This window comes from Nycticebus coucang, chromosome 7 (assembly GCF_027406575.1).
Source record: "Nycticebus coucang isolate mNycCou1 chromosome 7, mNycCou1.pri, whole genome shotgun sequence".
NCBI lineage: Eukaryota > Metazoa > Chordata > Mammalia > Primates > Lorisidae > Nycticebus > Nycticebus coucang.
Window position 1 is genome coordinate 26,583,287 of NC_069786.1, and position 13,912 is coordinate 26,597,198.

Consider the following 13,912-nt stretch of genomic DNA (forward strand, 5'->3'; position numbering starts at 1 on the left):
ATTCCTGTGATCTCTATGTTAAGAGTGCCCTTCTCTGTGGCTCTAGGTGGTAGAAAAGGTCTGTTCTGTGACACAGGTTATGATGCTAATGGAAGGAAAAGAGAAATGTCTTCTGCTTATATCTCCTCTTTAGAATAAGAAGATCTACTTGGACATAATTCACACGTATATGGAAGTGCATGCGACTGTTTACGGCTCCAGCACCAAGAATATCCCCAGTTACGTGAAAAACCATGGTATCCTCAGTGGACGGGATCTGCAGTTTCTTCTTCGAGAAACCAAGGTAAGTTTTCCATAGTTTGATAAAAGTTCACGAGGGATGTATTCACAAGTTGTTTCTGTTGTCCTTGAAAATGGGGTCAGTATCTTTTATGTTTGCTTTTCGATCCTATCTTTAGGATGTTTTGGAGCAGTGATTTACTAGAATAATGGTGACAAAAAGACAGTGAATTGTGGAAGGAGATTGCTGTGCTTTTGATCATTGATTTAGTCAAAAACATATTTACTGAGGAGCTAGTCTGCAAGGTATCAAGCGAGGGGCTGAGGATAAGGCCACCAATGGGAAAGGTAAGGCCCTGCCTCTAGGGACAGACTTTCTGAAGAGGCACAGCTTGCACAGGAAGTTATCGCTGTGTGAGCATTCACTTTCCCTACCCAGCTTTTCCTCACACCTCCCCACTCAACATGGATCTACTAGAACACTGACGAGGTTCAGAGAGGAAAGTCCCCATAGGCTCAAAGACCAGGGGACACATCAGGAGGATGCAGAAGATGAAAGCGGGGTAAGATATGGATGTACCTTGCCTTTGGCCCAGACAGAACTCACAATCAGGTGGTAGAGGACCAGGTGACCTATTTATGAGTCTAACTATTGGAAGGTAGTGGGAGATAAAATCGGATAAGGGAACAAGGGTCTGATTGTCAAGATAAGGCATTGTTCAGTGTGTGGTGCAGGTAGCTGGCCAGACATGGAGAGTTATTTTGCTGAGCCGCAGCATGATGACATGGGGAAAATCCACTGTGGTCTGTAATCCTATCATGCAGGTACCAAATGAAGTTCAGAGACTTGTGGATAAACTAGAGTCTGACCTTGAAGCATTGGCTGGCACTTTAATGCATTAGAGAAGCTCCCACATGTTTCTCAATAAGCTCTGATTTGTGAATTTTATAAGAATTTGTTGAGAAGCTGCTATGTCCCAGGTATTGTTCAAGGGATAAAAGAGTGAAGAAAGCACATAGGTCCCTCCCTTAAGGTGTAGAGGAGGACATTACCCATAATGGAGTTCTCGGCTCTGGCTTCTGGCTCACTGTTTTCATGTTCACACTAGGGGAGAGAGGTTGAGCCGATAGACCTCTGTGGCATAACAGCCATTGCTAGTCACTGTGTGCACTTCACATGCACTGTCCTCTGATTCTCGCAACAGCCTTAAGAGGTAGACAGGGCAGGTATTATTGCTAACTTTATTTTAAACATGAGGAAATAGGCTAGAGAGTTGGGCTTGGCTACACTAAGCAGGGGTCAAGCCTCAGGGATAACCCTAAGTTAGGAGTTTTTTTAACAGCAATACTAAGCATACCCTACTCATGAATGCTTAGACTTAAAAGCATTTAGTGGACATTCAGCACCCAAAAGAATATATATCTCCCCTTTGCTCAGTTTCTCCATCTCTAAATGCATTTGATCTTTGCTACTTCCAAGTCATTTGTGTGATGCTGTGAATAAAATAGTTGGACAAAGTCACAGGCTTCTTGGCCCAAGTCCTAATTTTTGTGAATTTCTTTACAAGGTCGTGTGTAGCCTGATGACTGTGTGGCTATTCCACAGTGAAGTGCGTTCCCCAATTTTCACAGTTTGCTCTCCATCACCTCCTGTCTTAGGTTGACATTTTAAAATCGTCACAATGTCTGGGTCCTTTAATGGCAGTGCTGTTTTTGCCATTTGCCTCATTTTACTTTTTTCCATTTTGGATCATGGAAAAAGCTCAAGTTCCTTTAAAATACCATTTAGCAGAGCTGGTTCTCAGCAGTGTGTCATTACTGTCTCGCACACTCCCATTATCCCAGCCTCGTGAATGTCTTGCTCAGCCTTGCAAATTTTAAAAGAACCCTTACTTACCTACCTTTCATTTACCCCGTCAGAGTCTAGGAAATAGGCTGAAACTAAAATCTCTGATGTCCAGGGGAGGACAAGAGAAGAAACCTGGAAGGCCCAGGCCGTGACATCAGAGTTTGCCTGATAACCAAGGATTGCAGCTTGAATTTTGAGCATAAAGGACATATATATTCGTCCTTGAAAAACTGGTGCCTTCAGAGGATGTCACTCATTCTGTTACATATTACCTGTTTACCTGACTAGAATATATTAAAATACTCTGAATGGGATTATGGCTCAAAAGCCAGCAAATATGATGAGGACAAGGTTGAGGTTGAGATAGTGGCTCGCTGAGACCCCCTGTGCCCAGGGCACAGCAGCAAGCACTCAGATGCATGAAATAATGACACGAAAGACTAGTCAGGCTCTGCATTTATAACCCTTTCTGCCTCTGACTCCTTCATCTGTGTCTCTGAGCAATTTAAAAGCGATTTATTCCAATCCATGTTGGGAGTGGAGAACTGGGGCTGCTGAGAAGCAAATGTCTGCAGAATGAATGGGATTCACACACTCCTCCAACTCACTACTGCTAGAGAAGCAAGTCTGGTCTCCTCAAGAGGTTAAAAGCCAGAAATGATTGATGCTTGATCAGTTCTGACTCATTATTTTTCTTTACAAGCCATCTTTGAATCTCTGTGCCAAGCCCAGGAAACCCTCTGCTCAGCAGAATTTTGTCCTGGCATGCCATTAGGGGTGCCGGCCAGCATCATTAGCAGACTCTTGCTTCAGGGAGCCTGTGAAGACCAAAGGAATTCAATGTTATACTAATATTGAATCCAAAAAAGCTGTGAAGTTGTTGGGACCCTTCTAACGGGGATATAAGTTTGGATGGATGATTTATCAGAAGACCACAGAGGACTCATTCGGTCCAGCAGACTCTAGGAGTACAATTTGAGCCAGCCAGTGAGGGTGGCATGTTTATATTTTTGGCTTAAATCTTCTCTTTTAATATGGTTTCTTTCTTCCCCTTCCTAGTTTTAACCTCTGCATGCCCCCGTCTTCCTAGTCTTCCTTTAGGAAGCGCCTTTTTCCTGCACCACATTGAATAGTGCATGAAAGTCCTACGCTGGGAGGGAGGAGCATCTGCAGCTCACCAGAGTGATTCGTGAGCTGGGCCAGGTGCCTCCCTTTCTACAGATGGAAACAAATTCTGGCCGTGCCAGGGCAAGCCGCTGCCGCCCCTGCTGTTAATGGCCCCTTCTCTACCCAACCTCCTGTCACTCCCCCTCCAATATTCAGTTGGGTCCTGACCATCCTGTTTCCCCACTGTGTCAGCTTATTAACTTACCCGTGAGACTCGCCCAGAGGCCTGGATGGATAGCCCTGGGGGGTGTGCAGTCTGTGCTCCCCCCGACCCATCCCATCTCCACACCTGACCACACTCTCCCCACACGCACCCCCATCCGTAATCAACTATGGCTCTTCCCGCTGGATTTGGATGTGATTGTCAAAGCTCTCTCAAAAACTCCAGCCTAGAGGCCACCACCACTGCTAGAACCAGACTCGTGCAGCTCCATGACGGCTGAGAGGCTTCTCTTACCCTGTGTCCAGGCGTACTCCCAGTGCCTGGACACTGCCTGGCATATCGAGGCATTTAGATAATCATGTGGAGAATGAAGGAAGGGGTCAAGATGAAACCCACTAGCCATATGAGATCTCTGGAATTTCTTCCTGTTCTCATGAGTTGTGTGCCTACATCTCCAAGATCTGCCCAGCAAGCGACCTGCCCTTCTGATACCCGGCACCTGCCTCTCCGTGATGATGTCCCTGTCTCCAGGTCTTGGGAGTCATAGCCCAAGAGCTTGCCTACTCAAAGGAGTAGTCCATCTTCTGTTTTAGGCACTGGTTCCCATTTGCCCTCAGCCATTTCACTCGGGTTTCCTCCTAGTGAGCTGTACCTTAAAGCATTCTCATGTCATATGGATGGGGGAAATGGCCCTGAGGTGTGCCTCCACTCCTCACTCCCCATATATGTGTGTAAAGTGAGGAGGGTATGGTGGTGTGACTCAGGAACCCCTTGGCCAGGGCAAAAGCTCATCCCCATACCCAAATACACACAAGCATGCTCAACCTCCACTCTCAGACCCTGACTGGGGAGGAAATCTATTAACAGTTATTCTTGTGCTCATTTACCCAGCAAATATGTATTAAAAACTAGATGTTTCCAGGCCTTCTGGACACAGGGGTGACTCAGGCAGTTTTGCCCACAAGGAACATAGAAGTGTGCGTAGAGAAAGTAGACAGGTAACCGTAACAACATGAGAAGTCCTCCAGCAGAACTAGTAATATAGAAAAGAATCATCCTGACATAAAATTCAGCTGTGTAAAAATGGGGTTCTGTGACTCATGAAATCAATGAAATGACTGAGGTGGTCCCACTGTGGAGGATGGGAGCTGTGTTGGTCACAGTTTAACGCATCCATGCTGCCATGGTACACCTGCCCGTGGGGTTAACTGTCACAGAACAGCCATTATCTCTATTATCTCCACCCTTTGCTGCGTGCCAGGCCCTGTGCTAAGCCTTTTCTGTGAATCTTCTCTATTACAAAAATCCTGTGATCTTGGTATTGTTATAACCTAATATTAAATGGAGGCCAGGGTTTCCGTGGGGAAGCAGCCTGTTCTGCTGTTTCCATGCTGGGAACTGAGGGCTCAGCCTGGTGTGGAATTTGTGTGAAAGCAGGGGTCAGGGAAGGCTCCCCACACCAGGAGGTGATGCTTGAGTGGACTTTCATTTGTTAGCATTTCAGGCTGGCCTTGCTGGACATGTCCCGCCTCTACAATTTGCAATTTATACAAATATTCTGTTACTCCAAGTTAATAAATTTACTGTGTGGATTATAATGCATTTGATTTTGTACTGAAGCTCCCAAGTGACCGAAATTTGGTAACATTTTATCTTGGTGATGCTGTTGTCGGTGGTTTAGTTTTTATTGTTGTTTCTGAAAGGGCATTTAGGTAACTGGGCATAGTCAGAGAATCGACCCCAATTAGCTGGTCTCCAGGAAATAGTCTTTGGTTTAGCAGGCAACCTTGACAGACTTTGGGTATTCGAAGACACTGGACAATTCTCCTGGTCTTTGCCTTTGTCTTCCTTCCGGCTCTTCCCTAGAGTCTTTAGCTATTGTGAGTCAGGGGCTCGTGGAGCTGTTGGGAGAATGTTGCTAACCTGGATGGGAGAGAATCTGGCCACTTGCTAATCTCTTCCTTCAGCTTCAGATGCCCCAGGGAAGAGAGATGGCCCGAGAAGGGACCCTTTGAGATACAGGAAAGCATCACAGTTCAGAAAAATACATTTTCTCCATAACCATCATGTGGATTCTTTTCAAATATATACAAGGGATACCTATTACTAGAAATATAATGATACCCAATCACTAGGAAGGATAAACAAGCAAAGCTTAGCAATGACATGTGACTCACGGGACTGGCCTTCCTATGTGGCAGTCTCTGTCATCACATCTCTCTCTCCTGGTGAAATGTCCCTCCTCTTCTTTCATTCTCGGTACATCATGAAACAGTGAGAACTCATTAATACACATGCAGTCCCTGAACATTCTGTAAAAACCCACAAACTGAACTCGCACACACCCAAACTCCAGTGAAAGGAGAGAAGGTCATGATTGCGGCTACACGCAGTTACATCTGGGTTTGAACTTGGGGAACTATTTACTTAACGTTTACGAAGCTTGGCATATATCCTTTCCTTGTAATATTTCATGTAATCCTCATAGCAACCCTGTGAAATAAATAAAGCATTATTATTTTCCCTATTTTATACATGAAAAGACTGAGATTTAGAGAGCTTGGGTTACCTTCACTCAAGGTGCTACAACTACAGAGAAGAAATTATACATGGGCCTCAGAATCCATAGACAGAGGCATCTAGCAGTTTGCCACAGTTACAGGACTGGAAAATGAAGGAGTTAGGACTTGAATCCCTGGTCTGATTCCAGAGCCTGTGGTGTCATCACCACATTGCTCTGGTCACTTTGTGCCAATAATAGATTCACTGGGTGGGCTGAGGTTGATCCATTGCTCAGGCCTCCCTGCCAAGCAATTCCACCAAGTTTGCTAATCAAAGCTAATTAGAAAATATGTGTTGAGTATGCTTCTCCTGTTTTGGGATATTTTTGATCCCCATCAAGAGTGAAAACACTTGTATAAAAACTACCTTTATCCATGTTTAAAGGATTCTTTGTTAAGAATCCTACTCCCCTTAGCAGTTTAAAACGATTTCATTTCTCTTTCACCAGGTGGAAAAGTATGAATGGTTTTACTGGACTCCTTGTTGATGTGTAGGACTGTCCTGATGCTATGCCATGAATAAAATGTATGGTGCTTCATCTGTTCTCTTGATTGGCATTAGTTCAGAAATTTGATTTTAGAGCATGTAATCCCTCTGTTCAGGAATGCTCATTGATAGAGCTGGAATGGCAGCCATGGAAATAGTTTGTCATCTGGAATATCCTTGCTAGATTCTGGGCTTCTAAAAAACAAGGTAGAGTAGAAATAAAATATGGCCAGTTTTCTCCAGCAGAGTTAAACCTTGGCACTTTGAGAGCGTTCTTGCAGTGTGTCTCTTGCTTCCATGCAAAGGCAGAATGATGGGGAAAGCAGGGGATTAGGGAAAAACAATTTAGTGTCGTTAAGGTACCAATATGTGGCAAGGTCATCAGCACGTGGATCTTCACCAAATGCCATTAGGTGAACTCTCTCTGCCTGTTGTCATTCAAACCTCAAATGGGCTATTTGTCCTTAATACATCTGCTCCATTGTAACATCAGAGGTAATGAGTAGACAGGAAGAAAGAAAAAAAAATTGTTTATTGACAGAAGTGACAAAAAACTGTTATTTTGCTGTTTGTAAGGGATGCATTTCCTGCAATCCTAATTAGTGTGACAAAAAGACTTATTGCCAAGAAATTGTGTGGTGTTTGCTTAAGCTTCATTCTAAAATCATAAGGCTTGGGAGAGTTAGCCCAGTATGTGTTTATTTTATGTGTACAGAAATATTCTGGTACCCACAGGGCAGAAGAGATGGTGCATGTTGTTATTCAGATATAATTAAACCTAGGTCACATTCAAGTCCATTAAGCAACAGCCTCAAATCCTTTTAATTAATGGGTTCAGATTGGTCTAAAGGAGCTAATTAATTTTTTTCCCAAGATTTTCTATTTAAATAGACAACATTGTACTGCTTGCATTTATTTCTCCAAAGTTGTGCTTTGCAGTTTGGAGTTGATGAAGGTATCAGCACTTCATGGCAGGCCCTGATTTGCAGAGGTCAGGAAACACTGCAGGCTCTAGGTCTCTGGCTGAACTCACAGAGACCCTGATCTACATCTTCCAGCACCTTTCTTCTCAGAGGCAAGAAGATCTGGACTCCTGTGCTATTTCATGCCCAGCCACAGCCTGACTGAGGTCATGTGTTTTCTCCTTGAAAGCTGATACCTCTTCTCCAAAGTCTGGGTGGGGGGGACAGGTCACAGAGATCAAAAGCCTTGAGGCAGGCACCCTGCAATCTTCATATTTAATAAAGCGGGACCGTCCTGGGACATCTCTCCATTTGGGTCTGTTTCTCCTGCAGCTGTCAGATCTCCCCCCCACCGCTCAGCCACATGTCCAGGCCATGCCCCGTAAGACAGTGTCATTTCTGTTAGCTGTGTCGGGAGAGTAAGAACCATAACAGGAGATACTGCCTTTACCCTACAGCTTCCAAGCTCCTGGCTACCCCGTTTTCCTCGCCCATGAAGGGAAATGGCCCAGCTCTGCCAGCCTCTCTCAGCTGCTTGTGTCTCCAACCCATTCCCCTGTGGATGTTTCTAGGATTGTGATCTCAAAGTTTGTAGGACATGAAAGGTTATTTCTCCAAAACAAAACAAACAAACAAAAAAACCCAAAAAGTTCAAATACTGGGTTCTGTGTATAACAAAAATTAGTAAGATTGGGACTAATCTCCAGAAAACCTGAGATTGCAGTGATTTGCTCCACAGTTCCTTCCAGAGCCGCGTGGTTCTCCAGTCTGTCAGACGTGTGCTGCGCGCAGGGCCACCTGGTTCGGAGCTCCCAGCCCCGACATTCTGTAGCTTGCGGCGCTGCCCAGGGAGCCCAGAGGCTTGGCCTGGCGAAAGGAGAATCCCAGGCTGATCCGGTTCGGACGCAGCGTTCTCCTTCAGGCCGGGGGCTGCCGCGTGGGTGTTCCTCCGCACCACAGCAGGAGGAAACGACGCCCTGGGGCCGGTTACTTTTTGTCTCTTAATGTGCCTCTGGGGCCTAGGGCGATTTCCTAACGGGCTCCTCCGGGCGGGGAGGGAGAAGCGGGGTCCCCAGCCTGGACCCTGCCCGGCAGTGACGCTGGGTCCTCGGTGGTGAGGAGTCCCCCCGAGCCGAGGGTGCCTGCAAGGCATTTCTGGGAGGTGTTAGTTCAGTTTTGGACCCAGGAATCGGCAGTGCTGAGCATGCCCCTTTGTCACCGTGGCCACCAGCTGCCGCAGGTGCTCTGAGCACTTGGGGAACGTGTCGTTGCTGCCATCTGTCGTCTGTTTTGGAGAAACACATAGTCTGTTTGCTGGGCAGGGGAGCAACCGCTTGCTGATTCAGCAAACTACACCCTCACTCCCCACGGAAGGGGGGAATGAAAACCAAGATGTTGGTGTCCCCCCGCCCGCGTGAAAATCCCATTATGAAAAACCCATGTTTACTGACCTACTCTCGCTGAAAAGCGGCTCCATTTGAACTGTAATCAAACCGCCAAGTGACCTTTCTGTCCCTGCGCCCAGAGCCCCTGAAAGGGCCTGTTGTTCCTTTGGTTCAATGAAGAAACCTTCTGTGTCATTAAGCAAGTGTTTTTTCCAGTCATGTCTCCTGGTGAGTAACAGAAAGATTATTGTTGGGTCTTAGTAGTGGTGGTTGTTTGTTTTTCTGTTAATACGCTGACCTCCCCTACCCGCTCACTGCTCCCCAACATTACTTCTTTACTTTCTTAGCAGAGGAGAGCCCAGTGAGCTGAACAGCTACCTGAGCACTTTGAATGTCCCTGGTTATGGTTTTCAGATCCTGGTGTAAGCTGACTTCTCTGTGCCCCATCCCCCAGGGCCTGGACCCTTCCAGAATCTCTGAGGCGCCGTCCACACAGGACTGTTCTGCAGACTCGCCCCCTTTGAGCTAGGGACGCCCATCATGACTGGCGTGTTTAAACCCTTTGTTTTTCTGTCTTGCAGTTGTTCGTTGGACTTGGGTTCCCTTACGAGGGCCCAGCTCCCCTGGAGGCTATTGCAAATGGATGTGCTTTTCTGAATCCCAAGTTCAACCCACCCAAAAGCAGCAAAAACACAGACTTTTTCATTGGCAAGCCAACTCTGAGAGAGGTAAGTGTCCATCAAATCATTCTACTTCCCATAATAGGAGTGACAGCCATTTATTCAGTGCTAATGCCAGTCTTAATGTCATTTAACACGGTTGGATGGGAGGGTGAGGGTGCCGGGGCTCAGAGAGATGATCACATCACTCACTGGTCAGTGGCAGGCCCAGAATTTGAATCTCCATCTGCCTTCACAAAGTAATTGATCTCTTCGTTCTGCTTCAGTTGTATCTTACTGTGAACACATACATTCTAGCCTTATGATTCCAGCTGAACCCTGGTTTTCTGAATGCGTGGTGTTCAGGGAATGAGGAGCTCAAGTGGTCAGTTAGCAGCAAATGCATGTGGAAAATCTCTCCATGGTAAGAGTTTTCAAAGAACCATCAACCCCAAGAAACAAGCTATATCTTGGGGCTGGTTTGTTTTTTTGTTTGTGACAGCCTCTCTGTTGTCCTGGCTAGTGTGCCATAGCTTCCTCAGACTCCTGGGCTCACACAATTTTCCTATCTCAGCCTCCTAGAAGGTGGGACTATAGGCACCTGCCACAAGGCCCAGGCAATTTTTTCTATTTTTAGTGGAGACAGGCTCTCATGCTTACTCAGGCTGGTTTTGAATTCCTGAGCTCAAGTGATCTCCTGCCTTGCCCACCCAGAGTACTAGGATTTACAGGCATGAGCCACTGCTCCTGGCCTGTATCTTGGGTTATTGGAGCCATGCCTTCTGACTTTTATACCCACCTTCAGCAGGCATCATCCTAAGAAATAATCCTGCCCTTGCTAAAAACCATTTGCAAACCTTCTTTGAATTGCCTTCAACAATCCTCTTGAAAATACACAGTGGGTGATGAATCACCATTGAGGGTAGTTGGATTTAATTTAGAGCAATAAACAAAATTCATTTACAGCTAAGTGTGAGTGATCAAGCTGGGTGTTTCTGCATCTGGTCAGAAACAGGTGTGTGCAGGAAACTGTAACACTGATTTTCTTATTATTTTTGTGTAGTTAGTAAGTGGCTGTGCAGGCTGCTTCGGAGGAGAAGGTCATAACAGCATCCATGTCATTTGGGGCCTTCCAGGGGGGAATTACAGGGATAGGCAGCTCTCCTGTGATGTAGCAGCAATACTGAAGGGCAGTTTTTAAAGCATAACATTTTTTAAATTTTGCTTTTAACTCTCTTGGCTTACTTTCCCTGACCCCACCTCCCAAATAGTATGTAAAATGCATTTTCAATGATTATTCTTTATCGATCAGTGAGAAACCTTGCCAATTTATAGAATGGGTTATTTTGAGAGTTCTTTTGTCTGACTCTCCCTATCATTAGTGAAATGGCCAAAGGAGAGGGAGGAAGATCAATGAGATCTATAGATTATCTCAAGAAGGTTAATCGGTGGCGCAGATAACCTCTGACAAGGGCTAACTGTGGGTTTGTTTTGCCGTCTATTATAATAAATTTGAATCCCTCATGTAGAGGAATGGTTTTTTTAGAGAGGTCAGTTCTTTCATTTATTGCTCAACATTTCATGCACACCTGTGTGTCAGGTGCGGGGAGTTGCTGGGGCACAGAAATCAAGAACATTCAGTCTGCCGTTAAAGAGCCTATTCTTCGGAAAGGTTTAGAAAGATACTCCCCGGGAGGGAGAACCTCTCAGTTTAGGAATCTCTGCTTTAGCATATGACTGACCTCTTTGAAACTTCGGAGTTTTGAGTAGAAAATGGACTAATAAATCATCCCTAAGATTTGTTTTTGACACATCAAAATTATATACTATATTTAAGGTTTACAACTTGGTATCTTAATATACATATATGCTGTGAAATGATTGCTAAGGTCAAGGTAATTAACATCACCTTACAGATACCTTTTTTGTGTCTGGTAAGAATGCTTAAGATCTACCTTTTGGGAAAATTTTATATACAATACAGTATTTTTAACTATAGTTATAATGCTGTAGAATGAATCTCTAACATTTATTTATGTTGTATAAGTGAAACTTGGTACCCTTTTTTAAAAATTTATTTATTGTTGGGGATTCATTGAGGGTATAAGAAACCAGGTTATACTGATTGCATTTGTTAGATAAAGTCCCTCTTACAGTTGTGCCTTGCCCCCAAAAGGTGTGTCACTCACCGAGACCCCACCCACATCCCTTCTTCCCTCTCTCTGCTCTTCCTTCCCCCACCCCCTCCCTCCTTCTCTCTCTCTCTTGGAACATCTCATTTCCCACACAACCCCAACCCCTGAGAACAACCATTCTGCTCTCTATTTCTATGAATTCAACTTTGGATTCCACGTTTAGGTGAGATCGCGCAGAATTTGTCTCTCTGTGGCTCTCATTTCAGTTAGCGTAATGTCCCCTGGGTATATCTATGTTGTTGCAACTGGCAGGATTTTCTTTTTGGGGCTAAATAATATTCCCCACACACAGCATACAATTTCTTTATCCATTCGTCTATTGGTGGACACTCAGGCTGGGGCCGTGTCTTGGCTATTGTGAATTGCCATCCTGAACATGAGAATGCGCATCTCTTAAACCTGCAGAGTTTTCCTTTGGATATACACCCAGCAGTGGGATTGCTGGATCATACGGTAATTCTATTTTTAATTTTTTGAGGAACTGCAGTACTCTTTTCCATAATGGGTATACCAATTTACATTCCCACCAGCAGTGTCCAAATTGCATTTTTGACTACACTTGTTATCTTTTGGATTTTTGATAAAAGTCATTCTGTCAGGCATGAGGGGTATCTCCTTGTGTTTCTGTTTCCATCTCTCTGATGATTAATGATGTTGAGCACCTTTTCATATATGTGTTTGTCTTTTGTATTTCTTCTTTAGAGATATGTCTATCCAGGTCTTTTGCCCATTTTTTTTTTTTTTTGAGACAGAGTCTCACTGTGTCGCCTTCAGTAGAGTGCTGTAGCATCACAGCTCACAGCAACCTCAAACTCTTGAGCTTAAGTGATTCTCTTGCCTCAGCCTCCTAAATAGCTGGGACTACAGGTGCCCACCACAATGCCCGATTATTTTTTTCTTGTAGTTGCCATTGTTGTTTGGCAGGACCAGGCTAGGTTCAAACCCACCAGCCCTGGTGTATGTGGTTAGTGCCCTAAGCCCTTGAGCTGCAGGCGCTAGCCTCTTTTGCCCATTTTTTAATTGTTTCTTTTTTTTTCTTTTTTTGCTATGGAATTGTAAGATTCCTTATATATTTTGGATACTAACCTCTTATCAGATACACATAGTTTCTCCAAACCATTAAGCTACCTTTTCACTCTGTTGGTTATATCCTTTGCTGTGCAGAAGCTTTTTAGTTTTATGTAATCCCATTTGCCTATTTTTGCTTTTAGTGCCTGTGCTTTTGGTGTCATATCCAAAAATTGTTGCCCAGACTAATGTCAAGAAGCTTTTACCCCTGTGTTTTTTCCTCGTAGCGATACTTGTTTCAGGTCTTACATTTAAGCCTAATCCGTTTTGAGTTGATTTCTGTATATGATACAAGGTAAGGATTTTGTCTTCCGTATGTGGAGACCCAGTTTGCCCAGCACTGTTTATGAATGGGATTCTCCTTCCCTGTGTATTCTCGGCACCTTTGTTCAGTTGACTGTAAATGCATGGATTCATTTCTGGTTTCTTCGTTTTGTTCTATTCATCCGTATGTCTGTTTTATGCCCAAAATCATCAATAGGTTTTAATTTAGGTGTAGGAAATCACTGAAGTTCTTACGTCCAATTGTAAGTAATATTTGTAATTTTCTATTTAAAAAAAATCTTTTTAGTGCTAAAATATATACTACATAAATTTTCTCATTCGATACTTTTGCAGTGTAAATTTGCTGGCATTAAGTGTATTTGCAATGTTATGCAACCATTAACTGCTGTTCATCATACCAAACAAACTCTGTGTCCATTAAACACTAACTCACCATTCTCTCCTCTCCCAGCCCCTGGTAACCTCTATTCCATTTTCTGTATCTATGAATTTGCCTATTCTAGGTACCTCATGTAAGTAGAAGCCGATAATATTTATCCTCTTCTGTCTGGCTCACTAACTTAGCAAATGTTTTCAAGATTTATTCATGTTGTACCATGTCTCAGAATCTCATTCCTGTTTTAGGGCTAAATACTCTATTATTTATGTGTCCCGCATTTTGTTCATCCATTCATCTGTTAATAGGCATTTGGGTTGTTTCCATCTTTTGTCTGTTGAGTAATGCGCCTATTACTTGGCATATGAGTACCCGTTTGAGTCCCAGCTTTCCATTCTTGTGGGTATATACCTATTAGGAAAGTGGTTAGAATTTACTTTTTATTTATTTTGAAATAATGTTGATCATATGGAAAAGTTGCACCAGTAGCACAGAGTTCAGGTGTACCCTTCATCCAGCTTCCTTATGGTACGGTG

General features: G+C 44.1%; 1 protein-coding gene across 4 annotated transcripts in view; it reads left to right on the plus strand.

The window, feature by feature from the left end:
- The window catches only part of MGAT5 (alpha-1,6-mannosylglycoprotein 6-beta-N-acetylglucosaminyltransferase), a 353,367-nt gene that overhangs the window by 310,583 nt on the left and 28,872 nt on the right, over positions 1–13,912 (plus strand). For all 4 annotated transcript variants that reach the window (XM_053596771.1, XM_053596769.1, XM_053596772.1 and 1 more), the window contains 2 exons: positions 134–283; positions 9,375–9,521. In XM_053596771.1, coding sequence (XP_053452746.1) covers positions 134–283; positions 9,375–9,521 — 297 coding nt within the window. The remainder of the gene's footprint in view (positions 1–133; positions 284–9,374; positions 9,522–13,912) is intronic.